Below are 19,268 nucleotides of genomic sequence, written 5' to 3' on the forward strand. Positions count from 1 at the left end.
ACTGTATACATTGTACAGGTCCTGTGTGTTAATTCACTGTATACATTGTACAGGTCCTGTGTGTTAATTCACTGTATACATTGTACAGGTCCTGTGTGTTACACTGTATACATTGTACAGGTCCTGTGTGTTACACTGTATACATTGTACAGGTCCTGTGTGTTACACTGTATACATTGTACAGGTCCTGTGTGTTACACTGTATACATTGTACAGGTCCTGTGTGTTACACTGTATACATTGTACAGGTCCTGTGTGTTACACTGTATACATTGTACAGGTCCTGTGTGTTAATTCACTGTATACATTGTACAGGTCCTGTGTGTTACACTGTATACATTGTACAGGTCCTGTGTGTTAATTCACTGTATACATTGTACAGGTCCTGTGTGTTACACTGTATACATTGTACAGGTCCTGTGTGTTACACTGTATACATTGTACAGGTCCTGTGTGTTAATTCACTGGTCTCAATGTCACTCTATGTCTTTCTCATCACAGAAAGAGATAACGTTATATTCTGCTGGGAGTCAGGCTCCTGTGAGATTCTGGTCTTGATTGTGCGAAAGTGAAATTGTTTAATTCTGATCCCATTTCCAGGAATTCTGCAAAACGTCCTCTTGAAACCCGCTGGGCTCGGTCTGCGGAAACCATTCCAGGACAAATAGAGGTGGAGCGCTTCTCCGGGCTTCCTGAATTTCCTGTTGTTTTCAAACAGTCTGTGACACTAAATAAAGGGGGTGGGTTTCAGACAGGTCTTGCGCATGCAGGCATTCACTTGAAAAAACGAAAAGCTTATTGACTCGATTCCTTTGTGGAGGCAGTGCTGGTCTCCCCCGTTTGCTTGTCCGCTGTGCAGTGTAGGGGCGCCCTGTCTTTCTCAGGTGCTGCTCTGCTGGTGCACCCTCAATATTTGTAGCAGGAGCTCCTGCACCTCCTCATCCATGCGCCCCTGCGACAGACAAATCACACTTTACACCCTGCAGAGCCTCGCAGAGCACACAGAAATAACAATAATAATAACACGCCACTGCACCCCCCAGCTCACCTGCACAGCGCAGAGCAGGTGAGAGCGATAGACAGACACCACGGACAGGTGCTTCTTCTCCCAGTCCTGACAGAAGAGAGAGAGCAGGGTTACTGTACGCATCACTGAACTGGAGATACGAAATTCAAAATATGATGAGGAAAATGACCAGATTTCAGGCAGATCTCATTTACTGTACACAGGGCCTGTCTCGTACCCGCGCCTCTCCCACCTGTATCTGCTTCTGCAGTGTGGTGACCTGGCTCTGCAGCGCCTCCAGCTGGCCGGGGGTGGGGCTGGCTGGGGATGGGGCAGGTCTGGAGGGGGGGGCCAGCGGCTGAGACAGGGTCCCCAGCGCCTCCTTCAGTCTGAACACCTCCTTCGACAGCTCTGTGATCTGAGGAGACACCAGCGGCACAGCACTGCTCAGCCATGCAGCACAGAAGCACAGTGTTTGCTATCTCATCGGCACACAATCACACACACAGTTTTCCCCACCTTGCGGTCCCTCTCCCGGACCAGGCTGCTGGACTCCTCAATGCGCTGGTGCAGCTCCTGCACTCGGCCCGACTCAGCTCTCAGCTCCTGCAGCTGCTTCTCCACGGCAGCCAGCGCAGCCTCGGCACTGTGCTTCTCACTCTTCATGAAGAGAGCCTCCCTCTGCACCTGGAACACCTGGGAGAGAGTGAGAGACAGAGAGGGGAGAGAGGAGTGAGAGGAGTGAGCGAGAGGGGTCGAGTGAGCGAGAGGAGTGAGAAGTCGAGAAATGACAGGAGAGAGAGAGGAGAGAGCGAGAGAGGAAGAGAAGTCAAGGAGTGATAGAGGAGTGAGTGAGAGGAGTCGAGGAGAGAGCAGTGCAGTACAGAGAGAGGAGTGAGAGAGGAGTGAGTGAGAAGAATGAGAGAGGAGTGAGAGAGGAGTGAGAGCAGTGCAGTACAGAGTGAGAGAGGAGTGAAGAATGAGAGGAGTGAGAGCAGTGCAGTACAGAGTGAGAGGAGTGAGAGATAGGAGTGAGAAGAATGAGGGAGTGAGAGCAGTGCAGTACAGAGTGAGGAGTGAAGAATGAGAGAGGAGTGAGCACTGCAGTACAGAGTGAGAGGAGTGAGAGGATGTAGTGAGGAGAGAGAGAGAGGAGAGAGGAGTGAGTGGAGTGAGTGAGGAGAGAGAGGAGTGAGAGCAGTGCAGTACAGAGTGAGAGGAGTGAGAGAGGAGTGAAGAATGAGAGAGGAGTGAGATCAGTGCAGTACAGAGTGAGAGGAGTGAGAGAGAGGAGTGAAGAATGAGAGAGGAGTGAGAGCAGTGCAGTACATAGTGAGAGGAGAGAGAGAGGAGTGAGAAGAATGATAGAGGAATGAGAGCAGCGCAGTACAGAGTGAGAGGAGTGAGTGAGGAGAAAGAGGAGTGAGAGGAGTGAGTGAGGAGAGAGAGGAGTGAGAGGAGTGAGTGAGAAGAATGAGAGAGAGGAGTGAGAGCAGTGCAGTACAGAGTGAGCTGTGTGCAGGGTTTCCTGACCTCAGTACAGGTCTTCTCGTGTTGGCGTGTCAGGGTGCTCAGCTTGGCAGTGAGAGTGTTGATCTCCACCTGCATGGAACACCGCTGCTCCTCAAGCTGCTCCTGGGAGACACTGACCTCCTTCTGCTGCCTCAGTGCAGCTAGCTCAGAGTCCTGCAGAGAGGGGAGAGGGGTTACAGACACACTGAGACACACTCCCCCCCCCACACCTGCCCCACTCACCTTGACCTGCAGCTGTTCCTCGCAATACGCTGCCTCCTGTTTGAGGACCTCCAGCTCAGCCTGCAGCCTGGCACTCTCCTGCTGCGCTGCCCCCAGTTGTGCTCTCAGCTCCTGCAGGGCACGCTGGTCCTGCTCCCTCTGAGCAGAGAGGGAGGCCCGCAGTTCCTCTTGCTGTCCCCTCAGAGAGCTTTCCTCCTGGGCTCGCTCTGCCCGCTCTGCCTCCAGCCTCTCCACCGCCTCCCGCAGAGCATGCCTCACCTGACTCAGCTCAGCCTCCAGTGGAGCGACCTCCACACCGGGGCCTGGGGAGGAAGAGAACAAAGGAAATCTTGAAAACTTTTAATTCACGAAGGGTTTTTACACATGGCACTGCCCTGCCTCCTTACCCTCAGCCTCCTGCCTTTCCCATGTCTCCTCCTCCTCCTCCTCCTCCTCCTCCTCCTCCTTCTCCGGCCCGCGGATCCTCTCGATCTCCAGCAGGGCCTGGTTGTGCTTCTCTGCCAGCTCTGCCCTCTCCCTGGAGATCTCCTCCAGCTGGATACTCAAACCCATTCTCATCTCCTGGAACTCCTCCAGCGAGACTCTGTGAGCCAGCGAGTCCTGCAGCTGCTGAACCCGGGCTTCCAGCTCCTTCACCGCCTCCCCCCTCTGCCTCAGAGCCTCTCCAGCCTCCGCAGCCTCCTGCCGGGCCTTCTTCAACTCCAGCTCCAGGCTCTCAGTATTGGAGCTGGCCTCGGCGTTGCTAGGAATGTCCTCACTGCTAGGTGAATCTGCGTTGCTAGGCATGTCCACGTTGCTAGGTGTATCCTCGTTGCTAGGCATGGCCTGCACATTCTCCTCCACCGAATAGATCCCCAGTCTCACCTGCTCTTGAAGCCCCTTAACCTTGTCCAGAGTCTCCCTGTGCTTGGCCTCCAGCTCTCGGAGCTCCTTGGTCATTTCCTCCAGGGTCTTGACCCCGGGTTCCTCTCCAGCGCTCTCCCCAGGTCCCTCCCTCTCCCTGCTCTCCTCCAGTTCAGCCTCCAGCCTCTGTATCCGTGCCTCGCACCTGCCCCTCTCTGTCTCCTCCCTCTCCTGCCTCTCCCTGCAGGCCTCGGCCTCAGCCTGGGCCTGGGAGTAAGCCTCCTGCAGCCTGTCGAGCTCCGACTTCAGGGAGTCGTACAGGAGGACTGGGATGAAGTCCTGGCTCTCTATCTCAGTGCCATCATTCTCGTAGGTCTCCAGCATCTGGGTTAAAAATAAAAAGGAGGCTAGAGACAGTGACAATGAAGCACGGAGGAGACGTCACACTGTGCCCTACTTACTGGAGCTGCTGTCCCTGGACAGCACCAAACTACCTGCCTGTTACTGGCGCTGCCTGCAGAACATCTCTCAGTTAAAACTGGGAAGATGTTATTGAACATAAAACGTTCTTTTCTTCTTGTTTTCATGTCTATATACTGCTATTACACCTCCTGTGAAACCTCAGCCCCTCTCCCTCTGTGTCTGTGTGTCTGCCTGTCTTGTGTGTCTGTCTGCCTGTCTTGTGTGTCTGTGTGCCTGTCTGTCTGTGTGTCTGCCTGTCTTGTGTGTCTTGCTGTGTGTGTCTGCATGTCTGGTCCTGTGTGATTGTCTGTCGTGTGTCAGTCTGTGTGTCAGTGACACCGGTGTGTGACTTGTCTCTTGCCTCCCTGTGTGAGTCTGTCTGTCTCTCTGCCTGTCTTGTGTGTGAGTCTGTGCATCTCTGACTCCCTTTCTCTCTTGCTCTCTGTGTGCAGATGCCCCCAGTAAGCCACTGGTCTGCTGCTGGTCTCCCAGTTACCCTGAGAAGGTTCTGTGCAGCTGGATGGGAGGTTGATCTTTGCCCTGCTGTAATGATCATAGTGTATGTAATTCTCTCTCTCTCTCTCTCTCTCACCTGCACCTTGGCGTCTCTCTCACTGCGAGCTCCGTGTTCACCTGTCCCACAGGGTGTCAAGACGTGCACTCCTGCAGCGTGGACAGCAGGTCCTCCTCAGAGCCACGGGACGTGTGGACGCAGCCTCCGCACCGGAGGATGGTCGGGTGGTGGTGGGGGGGGGGGGTCTGGTTACATCCAGAGTCATCATCCATACAGACACTGAAACACTCAATCGTAAATTCAAAGGAAAGTAGACACACCCTTTCACCGCCTTCACCAGTGTTGGTGAATTAGTATTTTATTATTTTTCCAGAGCTCCTGGAGTTTCACAGCCGTACTGATTAAAATGATCTGTTGCTCAACATCCAGATTTCGAACTGTTTTAAGGTTGAAAACGATTGTATTGAAATTGTATTGCAATGTAGCCAGTCTGTGCTGCTCGTGTGATTTCTACCTGGGAATTCAAATCGCTCCTGCATGTCCTGGCCCTGGTGGTCTGTCTCTGTGTCCGTCTGGCTGGCTGTCTCAGTCTCGCTCTCTCTGCGCTGGGACAGGCTCACCCTCCTTCGCAGCTCAGACAACTCAGCACACAGGCCCTCGTTATCCCTCTCCTTCTGCTCCAGCCTCTCGCGCATGGAGTGGAGCTAGCAGGGGAGACACGGGGTCAGGGAGGCAGTGAGGGAGAAGCAGGGAGGGAGGGAGGGAGAGGGGCAGGGAGACAGACAGGCACACAGCCAGGGAGAGATGCAGAGACAGACAGACAGTACCTCCTCCTCCAGCACTGCCCCAGTGCTTGCCTGCTGCTGGGCGGACTTTGAGAGCTGCTCCAGACCCTTGATCTTCTGGAGGAGGCGTCCTCGCTCCTGCCTCAGCCTCCGAATCTCCTCAAACACCTCCTCATCCTCCCCCTGAGAGAGAGGGGCCGGGGGAGAGGGGAGAGTTATGATGCTGAATGTTTTTTTGCAAAGCGCAGAGCTGTGCTGCAGTAGCTGTTGCTGTCTCAGTGTGTCATGCAGATTGTAACTTACCCTCACAGCCTGAGGGGGGCAGTCTCTATCGGGGGACTGTGCTGGAGAATCAAGGGATGGGGGCGAGCCCTGAAACACAAAACAATAACATCAGCATTCCCAACACATAGCACCTACTCTAACCATAACCCCCTCTCCCCTCTCTCCTCTCTCCCCTCTCCCCTCTCCCCTCTCCCCTTGTACCTGTGCTGCAGTGTTGGGTGGAGGGGGGGCTCTTCTCTTGTGGGGGGTCCCTGTCTTCCCTGTCCCAGGCAGGGGGGGTGCCAGCGGAGGCTGAATCAGGGGAAACAAAACAGGAGGTGAGAGTTTACTTGTGTTTGCTCTGCTCATTCTCCACACAGTGAGGCAGTGCAAGCGCAGTCTGGTTCTAGCACTCTGCTCATTCTCCACACAGTGAGGCAGTGCAAGGGCAGTCTGGTTCTAGCACTCTGCTCATTCTCCACACAGTGAGGCAGTGCAAGGGCAGTCTGGTTCTAGCACTCTGCTCATTCTCCACACAGTCAGGCAGTGCAAGCGCAGTCTGGTTCTAGCACTCTGCTCATTCTCCACACTGTCAGGCAGTGCAAGGGCAGTCTGGTTCTAGCACTCTGCTCATTCTCCACACAGTGAGGCAGTGCAAGGGCAGTCTGGTTCTAGCACTCTGCTCATTCTCCACACAGTCAGGCAGTGCAAGCGCAGTCTGGTTCTAGCACTCTGCTCATTCTCCACACAGTGAGGCAGTGCAAGGGCAGTCTGGTTCTAGCACTCTGCTCATTCTCCACACAGTGAGGCAGTGCAAGGGCAGTCTGGTTCTAGCACTCTGCTCATTCTCCACACAGTCAGGCAGTGCAAGCGCAGTCTGGTTCTAGCACTCTGCTCATTCTCCACACAGTCAGGCAGTGCAAGGGCAGTCTGGTTCTAGCACTCTGCTCATTCTCCACACAGTGAGGCAGTGCAAGGGCAGTCTGGTTCTAGCACTCTGCTCATTCTCCACACAGTGAGGCAGTGCAAGGGCAGTCTGGTTCTAGCGCTCTGCTCATTCTCCACACAGTGAGGCAGTGCAAGGGCAGTCTGGTTCTAGCACTCTGCTCATTCTCCACACAGTGAGGCAGTGCAAGGGCAGTCTGGTTCTAGCACTCTGCTCATTCTCCACACAGTGAGGCAGTGCAAGGGCAGTCTGGTTCTAGCACTCTGCTCATTCTCCACACAGTGAGGCAGTGCAAGGGCAGTCTGGTTCTAGCGCTCTGCTCATTCTCCACACAGTCAGGCAGTGCAAGGGCAGTCTGGTTCTAGCACTCTGCTCATTCTCCACACAGTGAGGCAGTGCAAGGGCAGTCTGGTTCTAGCGCTCTGCTCATTCTCCACACAGTCAGGCAGTGCAAGGGCAGTCTGGTTCTAGCGGCTCATTCTAGGGGTTACCTGCTCACTGCCCCCCGAATCCACAGCTATCGTGAGCATAGAGCGACAGGAGAGAGAGAGAGAGAGAGAGAGAGAGAGAGATCTCCTTCAATGGGGGAAGTTGATTACTTGTCTAATCTACACCGTTATAACTGATTGACTATCATATAATTAGTAGCATTATTGACTGTACTGATCAGTATATTGATTGTATTTATCAATGTATTGATTGTATTGACTGTATTTATCAGTGTATTGATTGTATTGATCAGTGTATTGATTGCCACACCGCTGGTCCTGGGGGCGAAGTGCAGCATGTTCATGATGACCTCATTTCCTGTTGCCATGCTGTAGTGGGCGGCGCTGTGTCCGAGGGCGTCGGCAATGTTGATGTTAGCCCCGCCCCTCAGCAGCACCTCCACTGTCTCCACGCTGTCACTCTCACACGATAGCATGAGGGCCGTCCTGAAATACACACCCCACATATAACAAGAGATATGTATCACACATAACAACCACATATACCAAGAGATGTGTATCACACACAACACACCTCACACATACCAAGAGATGTATATCACACATAACAACCACATATAACAAGAGATGTGTATCACACACAACACACCCCACATATACCAAGAGATATGTATCACACACAACACACCCCACATATACAAAGAGATGTGTATCACACACAACACACTCCACATATACCAAGAGATGTGTATCACACACAACACACCCCACATACAACAATGGTACAATCCCCCCTCCCACCCACCTCCCCTGCGCGTCTTGAGCGTTGGTCTCAGCTCCTCTCTGGATCAAGAACTGGCACAGCTCGGCCCGGCTCATCTGGGCCGCCAGAATCAGAGGTGTCGACCCGTCCTGGAGCAGAGTGGGGGAGACGGGTCAGTAAACCAGAACCAGAGGCACTACCAACAACCAATAGAAGAAGTAGGTGATAATCAATGCATTAAGGAATCTTTACTATTCAAAAGCAAGACACTGAGACACACAGGCCTTCAGGGACGCCTTGAAATTCAACTTGACTTAACTGAGGCTCAGTGAATCAATTCACTGCTGCACCTCTCATCAGAACCAGCCTCCTGGTACCTGATCACTTCCTGTGTTACTCACCCTGTCCCTGCAGTTCAGACATGCCTTAAAAGCCCAGAGTGTCTCAGTGCAGGAGATACAGCCGCTGACCGCTGTGGAGAGAGGAGAGCGTGTGAGTCTGTGAGAGTGTGCAACAGTGAGAGAGGCGAGCGGGTGAGTCTGTGAGAGTGTGCAACAGTGAGAGAGGAGAGCAGGTGAGTCTGTGAGAGTGTGCAACAGTGAGAGAGGAGAGCGGGTGAGTATATGAGAATGTGCAACAGTGAGAGAGGAGACCATGTGAGTCTGTGAGAGTGCAACAGTGAGAGAGGAGAGCGGGTGAGTCTGTGAGAATGTGCATCAATGAGAGAGGAGAGCGGGTGGGTCTGTGAGAGTGTGCAACAGTGAGAGAGGAGAGCATGTGAGTCTGTGAGAGTGTGCAACAGTGAGAGAGGAGGGCGGGTGGGTCTGTGAGAGTGTGCAACAGTGAGAGAGGAGAGCGGGTGAGTCTGTGAGAGTGTGCAACAGTGAGAGAGGAGAGCGGGTGGGTCTGTGAGTGTGCAACAGTGAGAGAGGAGAGCGGGTGAGTCTGAGAGTGTGCAACAGTGAGAGAGGAGAGCATGTGAGTCTGTGAGTGTGTGCAACAGTGAGAGGAGAGCGTGTGAGTCTGAGAGTGCAACAGTGAGAGGAGAGCGGGTGAGTCTGTGAGAGTGTGCAACAGTGAGAGAGGAGAGCGGGTGAGTCTGTGAGAGTGTGCAACAGTGAGAGAGGAGAGCGGGTGAGTCTGTGAGAGTGTGCAACAGTGAGAGAGGAGAGCGTGTGAGTCTGTGAGAGTGTGCAACAGTGAGAGAGGAGAGCGGGTGAGTCTGTGAGAGTGCAACAGTGAGAGAGGAGAGCGGGTGAGTCTGTGAGAATGTGCAACAGTGAGAGAGGAGAGCATGTGAGTCTGTGAGAGTGCAACAGTGAGAGAGGAGAGCATGTGAGTCTGTGAGAGTGTGCAACAGTGAGAGGAGAGCGGGTGAGTCTGTGAGAGTGTGCAACAGTGAGAGAGGAGAGCGGGTGAGTCTGTGAGAGTGCAACAGTGAGAGAGGAGAGCGGGTGAGTCTGTGAGAGTGCAACAGTGAGAGAGGAGAGCGGGTGAGTCTGTGAGAGTGTGCAACAGTGAGAGAGGAGAGCGGGTGAGTCTGTGAGAGTGTGCAACAGTGAGAGAGGAGAGCGTGTGAGTCTGTGAGAGTGCAACAGTGAGAGAGGAGAGCGGGTGAGTCTGTGAGAATGTGCAACAGTGAGAGAGGAGAGCGGGTGAGTCTGTGAGAGTGTGCAACAGTGAGAGAGGAGAGCGGGTGGGTCTGTGAGAGTGTGCAACAGTGAGAGAGGAGAGCATGTGAGTCTGTGAGAGTGTGCAACAGTGAGAGAGGAGAGCGGGTGAGTCTGTGAGAGTGTGCAACAGTGAGAGAGGAGAGCGGGTGGGTCTGTGAGAGTGCAACAGTGAGAGAGGAGAGCGGGTGAGTCTGTGAGAGTGCAACAGTGAGAGAGGAGAGCGGGTGAGTCTGTGAGAGTGTGAAACAGTGAGAGAGGAGAGCGGGTGGGTCTGTGAGAGTGTGCAACAGTGAGAGAGGAGAGCGGGTGAGTCTGTGAGAGTGCAACAGTGAGAGAGGAGAGCGGGTGAGTCTGTGAGAATGTGCAACAGTGAGAGAGGAGAGCGGGTGAGTCTGTGAGAGTGCAACAGTGAGAGAGGAGAGCGGGTGAGTCTGTGAGAGTGTGCAACAGTGAGAGAGGAGAGCGGGTGAGTCTGTGAGAGTGCAACAGTGAGAGAGGAGAGCGGGTGAGTCTGTGAGAGTGTGCAACAGTGAGAGAGGAGAGCGGGTGAGTCTGTGAGAGTGTGCAACAGTGAGAGAGGAGAGCGGGTGAGTCTGTGAGAGTGCAACAGTGAGAGAGGAGAGCATGTGAGTCTGTGAGAGTGCAACAGAGAGAGAGGAGAGCGGGTGAGTCTGTGAGAATGTGCAACAGTGAGAGAGGAGAGCGGGTGGGTCTGTGAGAGTGCAACAGTGAGAGAGGAGAGCATGTGAGTCTGTGAGAGTGCAACAGAGAGAGAGGAGAGCGGGTGAGTCTGTGAGAGTGTGCAACAGTGAGAGAGGAGAGCGGGTGGGTCTGTGAGAGTGTGCAACAGTGAGAGAGGAGAGCGGGTGAGTCTGTGAGAGTGCAACAGTGAGAGAGGAGAGCGGGTGAGTCTGTGAGAGTGCAACAGTGAGAGAGGAGAGCGGGTGAGTCTGTGAGAGTGCAACAGTGAGAGAGGAGACCATGTGAGTCTGTGAGAGTGCAACAGTGAGAGAGGAGAGCGGGTGAGTCTGTGAGAGTGTGCAACAGTGAGAGAGGAGAGCGGGTGAGTCTGTGAGAGTGTGCACAGTGAGAGAGGAGAGCGGGTGGGTCTGTGAGAGTGTGCAACAGTGAGAGAGGAGAGCATGTGAGTCTGTGAGAGTGTGCAACAGTGAGAGAGGAGAGCGGGTGAGTCTGTGAGAGTGTGCAACAGTGAGAGGAGAGCGGGTGAGTCTGTGAGAGTGCAACAGTGAGAGAGGAGAGCGGGTGAGTCTGTGAGAGTGTGCAACAGTGAGAGAGGAGAGCGGGTGAGTCTGTGAGAGTGCAACAGTGAGAGAGGAGAGCGGGTGAGTCTGTGAGAGTGCAACAGTGAGAGGAGAGCGGGTGAGTCTGTGAGAGTGCAACAGTGAGAGAGGAGAGCGGGTGAGTCTGTGAGAGTGTGCAACAGTGAGAGAGGAGAGCGGGTGAGTCTGTGAGAGTGCAACAGTGAGAGAGGAGAGCGGGTGAGTCTGTGAGAGTGTGCAACAGTGAGAGAGGAGAGCGTGTGAGTCTGTGAGAGTGCAACAGTGAGAGGAGAGCGGGTGAGTCTGTGAGAGTGTGCAACAGTGAGAGAGGAGAGCGGGTGAGTCTGTGAGAGTGCAACAGTGAGAGAGGAGAGCGGTGAGTCTGTGAGAGTGTGCAACAGTGAGAGAGGAGAGCGTGTGAGTCTGAGAGTGCAACAGTGAGAGAGGAGAGCGGGTGAGTCTGTGAGAGTGTGCAACAGTGAGAGAGGAGAGCGGGTGAGTCTGTGAGAGTGCAACAGTGAGAGAGGAGAGCGGGTGAGTCTGTGAGAGTGTGCAACAGTGAGAGAGGAGAGCGGGTGAGTCTGTGAGAGTGCAACAGTGAGAGAGGAGAGCGGTGGGTCTGTGAGAGTGTGCAACAGTGAGAGGAGAGCGTGTGAGTCTGTGAGAGTGCAACAGTGAGAGGAGAGCGGGTGAGTCTGTGAGAGTGTGCAACAGTGAGAGAGGAGAGCGGGTGAGTCTGTGAGAGTGTGCAACAGTGAGAGGAGAGCGTGTGAGTCTGAGAGTGCAACAGTGAGAGGAGAGCGGGTGAGTCTGTGAGAGTGTGCAACAGTGAGAGAGGAGAGCGGGTGAGTCTGAGAGTGCAACAGTGAGAGAGGAGAGCGGGTGAGTCTGTGAGAGTGCAACAGTGAGAGAGGAGAGCGGGTGAGTCTGTGAGAGTGTGCAACAGTGAGGAGAGCGGGTGAGTCTGAGAGTGCAACAGTGAGAGGAGAGCGGGTGAGTCTGTGAGAGTGCAACAGTGAGAGAGGAGAGCGGGTGAGTCTGTGAGAGTGTGCAACAGTGAGAGAGGAGAGCGGGTGAGTCTGTGAGAGTGCAACAGTGAGAGAGGAGAGCGGGTGAGTCTGTGAGAGTGCAACAGTGAGAGAGGAGAGCGGTGGGTCTGTGAGAGTGTGCAACAGTGAGAGGAGAGCGTGTGAGTCTGAGAGTGCAACAGTGAGAGGAGAGCGGGTGAGTCTGTGAGAGTGCAACAGTGAGAGAGGAGAGCGGGTGAGTCTGTGAGAGTGTGCAACAGTGAGAGAGGAGAGCGGGTGAGTCTGTGAGAGTGTGCAACAGTGAGAGAGGAGAGCGGGTGAGTCTGTGAGAGTGCAACAGTGAGAGAGGAGAGCGGGTGGGTCTGTGAGAGTGTGCAACAGTGAGAGAGAGAGCGTGTGAGTCTGAGAGTGCAACAGTGAGAGGAGAGCGGGTGAGTCTGTGAGAGTGTGCAACAGTGAGAGAGGAGAGCGGGTGGGTCTGTGAGAGTGTGCAACAGTGAGAGGAGAGCGTGTGAGTCTGAGAGTGCAACAGTGAGAGGAGAGCGGGTGAGTCTGTGAGAGTGTGCAACAGTGAGAGAGGAGAGCGGGTGAGTCTGTGAGAGTGCAACAGTGAGAGAGGAGAGCGGGTGAGTCTGTGAGAGTGCAACAGTGAGAGAGGAGAGCGGGTGAGTCTGTGAGAGTGCAACAGTGAGAGAGGAGAGCGGGTGAGTCTGTGAGAGTGTGCAACAGTGAGAGAGGAGAGCGGGTGAGTCTGTGAGAGTGCAACAGTGAGAGAGGAGAGCGGGTGAGTCTGTGAGAGTGTGCAACAGTGAGAGAGGAGAGCGGGTGAGTCTGTGAGAGTGTGCAACAGTGAGAGAGGAGAGCGGGTGAGTCTGTGAGAGTGTGCAACAGTGAGAGGAGAGCGTGTGAGTCTGAGAGTGCAACAGTGAGAGGAGAGCGTGTGAGTCAACAGTGAGAGGAGAGCGGGTGAGTCTGTGAGAGTGCAACAGTGAGAGAGGAGAGCGGGTGAGTCTGTGAGAGTGTGCAACAGTGAGAGAGGAGAGCGGGTGAGTCTGTGAGAGTGCAACAGTGAGAGGAGAGTCTGTGAGAGTGCAGTGAGAGAGGAGAGCTGTGAGTCTGTGAGAGTGTGCAACAGTGAGGAGAGCGTGTGAGTCTGAGAGTGCAATAGTGAGAGGAGAGCGGGTGAGTCTGTGAGAGTGTGCAACAGTGAGAGAGGAGAGCGGGTGAGTCTGTGAGAGTGCAACAGTGAGAGAGGAGAGCGGGTGAGTCTGTGAGAGTGCAACAGTGAGAGAGGAGAGCGGGTGAGTCTGTGAGAGTGCAACAGTGAGAGAGGAGAGCGGGTGAGTCTGTGAGAGTGCAACAGTGAGAGAGGAGAGCGGGTGAGTCTGTGAGAGTGTGCAACAGTGAGAGGAGAGCGTGTGAGTCTGTGAGAGTGCAACAGTGAGAGAGGAGAGCGGGTGAGTCTGTGAGAGTGTGCAACAGTGAGAGAGGAGAGCGGGTGAGTCTGTGAGAGTGCAACAGTGAGAGAGGAGAGCGGGTGAGTCTGTGAGAGTGTGCAACAGTGAGAGAGGAGAGCGGGTGAGTCTGAGAGAGTGCAACAGTGAGAGAGGAGAGCGGGTGGGTCTGTGAGAGTGTGCAACAGTGAGAGAGGAGAGCGGGTGGGTCTGTGAGAGTGTGCAACAGTGAGAGAGAGCGTGTGAGTCTGTGAGTGCAATAGTGAGAGGAGAGCGGGTGGGTCTGTGAGAGTGTGCAACAGTGAGAGAGGAGAGCGTGTAAGTCTGTGAGAGTGTGCAACAGTGAGAGATTGAGTGTGTGTGTCTCAGTGTCTTACCTGCGTGGTGCAGAGCTGTCCTCCCATAGTTGTCTGTCCCATCAACTGAGACCTTCTCCTAAGGACAGAGAGACAGGGAAAGAGGCTGAATTCAGAGACATCACTCTCCCCTACATCACCCCCTCTCCCCTCTCCCCTCTCCCCTCTCCCCTCTCCCCCTCACCTGCAGCAGTCTCTTCACACACTCTGGGTGGCCATGCCTTGCTGCCAGGTGCAGAGCGTTGAACCCTAGGAAGAGAGAGAGAGAGAGAGAGAGAGAGAGAGAGAGAGAGAGAGAGAGAGAGAGAGAGAGAGAGAGAGAGAGAGAGAGAGAGAGAGAGAGAGAGAGAGAGAGAGGAGCTGAGTTTAGAGACACCAGCAGCTCAGGGGATAATTAAATCCTTCCTCTCCGTGCTCTTACTGCAGTCCTGACTCTGAGGGAGAAAAGCCAGGCTCAGGGTCAGGCTCAGGGTCAGGGTCAGGCTCAGGCTCAGGCTCAGGCTCAGGGTCAGGGTCAGGGACAGGGTCAAGCTCGGGGTCAGGGTCAGGGTCAGGGTCAGAGACAGGGTCAGGGTCAGGGTCAGGGACAGGCTCAGGCTCAGGGTCAGGGACATGGTCAGGGACAGGGTTACTGCAGCCTCTCATGGTATTTCTGTGATTCTGTGTTTCTGTCTCTCTTAATTTACCTGCCCCGTCGGTCACAGTGACGTCCACTCCATGTGCCAGCATCACCTCCAGACACTCCACACTGCCCCGCATCGCACTGGCATGGAACCTGCAGGAGAGGAGACAGGGAGAGGCGCGTCGATCACCTTATCTATCCATGCATGGAAACACACAGTATTTGTGCATGGTTGAGTTGTGTGAATTGGGTTTAGTTGTGTATTGAGTGTGTGTGTGTTGTGTAGTGAGTGTGTGGTTGTGTAGTGTGTGTTGTGTAGTGAGCGTGTGTTGTTGTGTAGTGAGTGTGTGTTGTGTACTCATGTTGACTCACGCTGACTTGCCCTCTGGGTCCAGCTTGGCCGGGGTCAGGCCCTTCTTCAGGATCAGCGCAGCGACTCGCTCGGGGTCATTGAGCTCCACGGCCTGCAGCAGCTTCTCATCACTCTTACTCCAGTCCTGACCCTGAGAAACACAGCATTATTGCAGGGTTACTACAGCCTCTAATCCAGTCCCTATGGGAGGGTAAGATGAACAGCACAGCCAGAGTATTTAACACACAGGCTCCCCTCCCACTACCCCTAATAAAACCAGAAGAAACCGGTACGTACCGCCAGGGTGCCAAGACAAGGGCAGAAGCACTTCATAGAGAGCAACAGCAACTGCAGTTCCATACAGCTGAAAGAGCAGAACCCAGGCACCCCAAAAACTCCCTGCACCCCTACAAACACACACAGAGACACACTCACACAGAGACACACACACACACAGAGACACTCACACAGAGACACACTCACACACACACACACACAGAGACACACACACAGAGACACACACACACACACTCACACAGACACACACACACACAGACACACACAGAGACACACACACACACACACACAGACACACACACACACACACACACACACACACACACACACACACACACACACAGAGACACACACACACACACACACACAGAGACACACACACACACACACACACACACACACACACACACACACACACACACACACACACACACACACAGACACACACACACACACACACACACACACACACACACACACACACACACACACACACACACACACACACACACACACACACACAGACACACTCACACACTCACACACACACACACACACAGAGACACACTCACACACACACACACACACACACACACACACAGACACACACACACACACACACACACACACACACACACACACAGAGACACTCACACACACAGAGACACACACACACACACACACACACACACACACACACACACACACACACACACACAGAGACACACTCACACAGACACACTCACACACAGAGACACTCACACACACACTCACACAGAGACACAGAGACACACTCACACAGAGACACACACACACACACAGACACACACACACACACACACACACACACACACACACACACACACACACACACACACACACACACACACACACACACACACACACACACACACACACACACACACACACAGAGACACACACACAGAGACACACACACACAGACACACACACACACACACACACACACACACACACACACACACACACACACACACACACACACACACACACACTCACACAGAGACACACACAGACACACACACACACACAGAGACACACACACACACAGACACACACACACACACACACACACACACACACAGAGACACACACAGAGACACAATCACACACAGATACACTTCACTGAGACACTCTTCCACACTCACAGATCAGTGCTGTCCTGGTTCACTACAGCAGCTCAGCCTCACTCTCTCACTCCAGAGCTAAGATCCCAAACACTCGAGAAACTACGATGCTACAGTTTAGACAGAGCTGCTCCCAACACTGCAGAACAGAGTGCTCCCTCCCTCCCTCCTTCTCCTCCAGCACACCTGACCCAATACTATCACTTTCTCTTCCTCTCATCTCCTTCTCTCTCTCTGGAACTCAATGTATCTCTGTCTCTCCTCTCCTCCCCTAGCTCTCTCTTTCTCTTTCCCCCCTCACTCTATCTAGGCCAAGCTAAAATTTGCATCTAAGCATGTGAGCTCAGCAGAAAAAGGGAAACAAAATGTTGCAGCCGGTCATCGACAAGGGCAGTGAAACAGTCAGACGAGCGAGCTGGATTCGATCCCACAGCTCACATATTGCCAGACTCCTGGACTGTATGAGCTAGACAGGGTGCAGGCTAGCGGTGAGAGCTGGAGGACTCGGAGCCAGGCGATGGAGTTGGGATCTGGGTTGGAATCAGCTCAGGCACTGATGGATGGACTCCCTGACTCTTGACTGTGTAAGCTGGAGGGGGTGTAGCCTCAGGTAGACTTGGTACCCCAGTGCCTGTATTCACAGCCTCTTGGCTTAGCATGACTCACTGCCCGCCTCCCCCTGGCTCAGTGTGACACACTGCCCGCCTCCCCCTGGCTCAATGTGATACATTTGCCGCCTCCCCCTGGCTCAGCGCGACACACTGCCCACCTCCCCCTGGCTCAGCGCGACACACTGCCCACCTCCCCCTGGCTCAGCGCGACACACTGCCCGCCTCCCCCTGGCTCAGCGCGACACACTGCCCGCCTCCCCCTGGCTCAGCGCGACACACTGCCCGCCTCCCCCTGGCTCAGCGCGACACACTGCCCGCCTCCCCCTGGCTCAGTGTGACACACTGCCCGCCTCCCCCTGGCTCAGCGTGATACACTGCCCGCCTCCCCCTGGCTCAGCGCGACACACTGCCCGCCTCCCCCTGGCTCAGCGCGACACACTGCCCGCCTCCCCCTGGCTCAGCACTACACACTGCCCGCCTCCCCCTGGCTCAGCGCGACACACTGCCCGCCTCCCCCTGGCTCAGCGCGACACACTGCCCGCCTCCCCCTGGCTCAGCGCGACACACTGCCCGCCTCCCCCTGGCTCAGCGCGACACACTGCCCGCCTCCCCCTGGCTCAGCGCGACACACTGCCCGCCTCCCCCTGGCTCAGCGCGACACACTGCCCGCCTCCCCCTGGCTCAGCGCGACACACTGCCCGCCTCCCCCTGGCTCAGCGCGACACACTGCCCGCCTCCCCCTGGCTCAGCGCGACACACTGCCCGCCTCCCCCTGGCTCAGCACTACACACTGCCCGCCTCCCCCTGGCTCAGTGTGACACACTGCCCACCTCCCCCTGGCTCAATGTGATACACTGCCCGCCTCCCCCTGGCTCAGCGCGACACACTGCCCGCCTCCCCCTGGCTCAGCGCGACACACTGCCCGCTTCCCCTGGCTCAAAAAAACCAAACACACCAATTCAAATTGTCAAGTAAATAAAAACGTAGCAGAAGACTACTTGCAAACACAAACAACAGGGACTCCAGTCTAGGGTGACATGTCCACACGGTTTCTGCCTGCTGCCAGGAGCTGCTTCATAATTTACTGGTTACAAGAAGGTACAGTTACAGGAGCTGGAGGGCTGGAGAGTCAGGAGGCTGGAGGGCTGGAGGAAGGTGATACTGTGAGCTGCCTACCAGCTGCTAGTCCAGATCAGAGAGGACTGGCAGGCAGCTCACCCATCCCACACAGCTTCAGAGACAAAGGAGTGCTGGCCAAGACTTTGCTATCCACTCCCCTAGGTTTGATTTGAACACTGGAATAAAAGTGCGACTGATAAACAGCACAGGAAGTGTTTAGATAGCAAGAAGAAGAAGAAGAAGAAGAAGAAGAAGAAGAAGAAGAAGAAGAAGAAGAAGACTCATCATGAGAAAATATTCTGAGCAAGCAAAGAAAAGGACAAGCGATAAAGCTGCTGGAGGTGAAAACAGTATTATTGAGACACGTTTGCAGCTGCCAGCTAGAATGCCTGCATGAATTATTCTATTCTTTGATGGAAGAGCTGCTGCAGAAAAAAGGTGTGTTCTTACTTACCTCACACTTTTTAAACTTCGCCTTCAAACTCTTCATGTCTCGCAATGTGTTTTGACCGAAGACTTCTTGTTGCCTGAAACAGAAAAGCAACAGAATATTCTATAAATAAAATCTATATAAATATGTAAATATTTAAAGAACTTTACAAAGAGTAGCATAAAATTATAAAAATAAATCATTAATGTGCTTCAGGATGTGTCCATGGTACTGAAATGATCATTCAAAGTTCTTGATATATGTTCTGTACAAAACAATCCAGGCTCCCCATTGGCTATCATGATGCAATGTGTATTGCACAGGGCTGTGGTCCGTAGTGTGTATTGCACAGGGCTGTGGTCCGCAGTGTGTATTACACAACGCTGGGGTCTGTTGATCAAGTTTACACCACCTGTTAAATGACTTTTCGTGAAAGTTTACATATTATAAACACAATCAACCCGAATTATAATAAAACCGTCATATGTATTTATTTATAACGAATTCTAAAGAGCTATGTGTTTTAGTTCTTCACGCTGTAACACAACCGTGTCTCGCTTTATATTTCAACTTTCTTTAAGAGAGATAGAGAGAGGAGACGTCAGATATAGACAAGAGGGAGAGAGAGAGAGAGCATTATTAACCTTCTTTACAGATCCTTACCTGTGTCTGCAAACACCTGTAAACTCACGAGATCTGTGTGTCTAGCAGTCGGCAGCCGGGCAGCTGGACGACCTTATGATGGCAGCGTCGTTAGCGATCTCTTTCAGCAGCTCCCACCTGTGCACGCTCTCTCTCTGGAGCTCTCACCTGTGCACGCTCTCTCTCTGGAGCTCTCACCTGTGCACGCTCTCTCTCTGGAGCTCTCACCTGTGCACGCTCTCTCTCTGGAGCTCTCACCTGTGCACGCTCTCTCTCTGGAGCTCTCACCTGTGCACGCTCTCTCTCTGGAGCTCTCACCTATGCACGCTCCCTCTCTGGAGCTCTCACCTGTGCACGCTCTCCTTCTCTCTCCCCGTTATCTGATAGCAGGGGGCGGGGACCCACTGGGCGGTATTGAATGACCGCGACCTGGCTGGCAGCTGTCTGGCGG

General features: G+C 54.0%; 1 protein-coding gene across 1 annotated transcript; it reads right to left on the reverse strand.

Moving 5' to 3' along the window:
• Nucleotides 1-191: 191 nt before the first annotated feature.
• On the reverse strand, nt 192-18,267 carry ankrd24 (ankyrin repeat domain 24). Its single transcript, XM_041229108.1, has 22 exons — nt 18,200-18,267; nt 14,573-14,703; nt 14,265-14,353; nt 13,763-13,827; nt 13,600-13,657; nt 8,189-8,259; nt 7,830-7,936; nt 7,335-7,510; nt 7,067-7,092; nt 5,852-5,941; nt 5,669-5,737; nt 5,408-5,548; nt 5,095-5,284; nt 4,791-4,859; nt 4,659-4,699; nt 3,148-3,988; nt 2,762-3,063; nt 2,540-2,692; nt 1,526-1,702; nt 1,260-1,424; nt 1,049-1,114; nt 192-952 (listed from the first exon to the last, which is right to left on the reverse strand). The coding sequence occupies exons 1-22, from the start codon at nt 18,233-18,235 to the stop codon at nt 881-883; spliced, it is 3,135 nt and encodes a 1,044-aa protein (XP_041085042.1). The 5' UTR covers nt 18,236-18,267; the 3' UTR covers nt 192-880.
• Between the last annotated feature and the right edge of the window lie 1,001 nt (nt 18,268-19,268).

This window comes from Polyodon spathula, chromosome 26, assembly GCF_017654505.1.
Source record: "Polyodon spathula isolate WHYD16114869_AA chromosome 26, ASM1765450v1, whole genome shotgun sequence".
Classification (NCBI taxonomy): Eukaryota; Metazoa; Chordata; class Actinopteri; order Acipenseriformes; family Polyodontidae; genus Polyodon; species Polyodon spathula.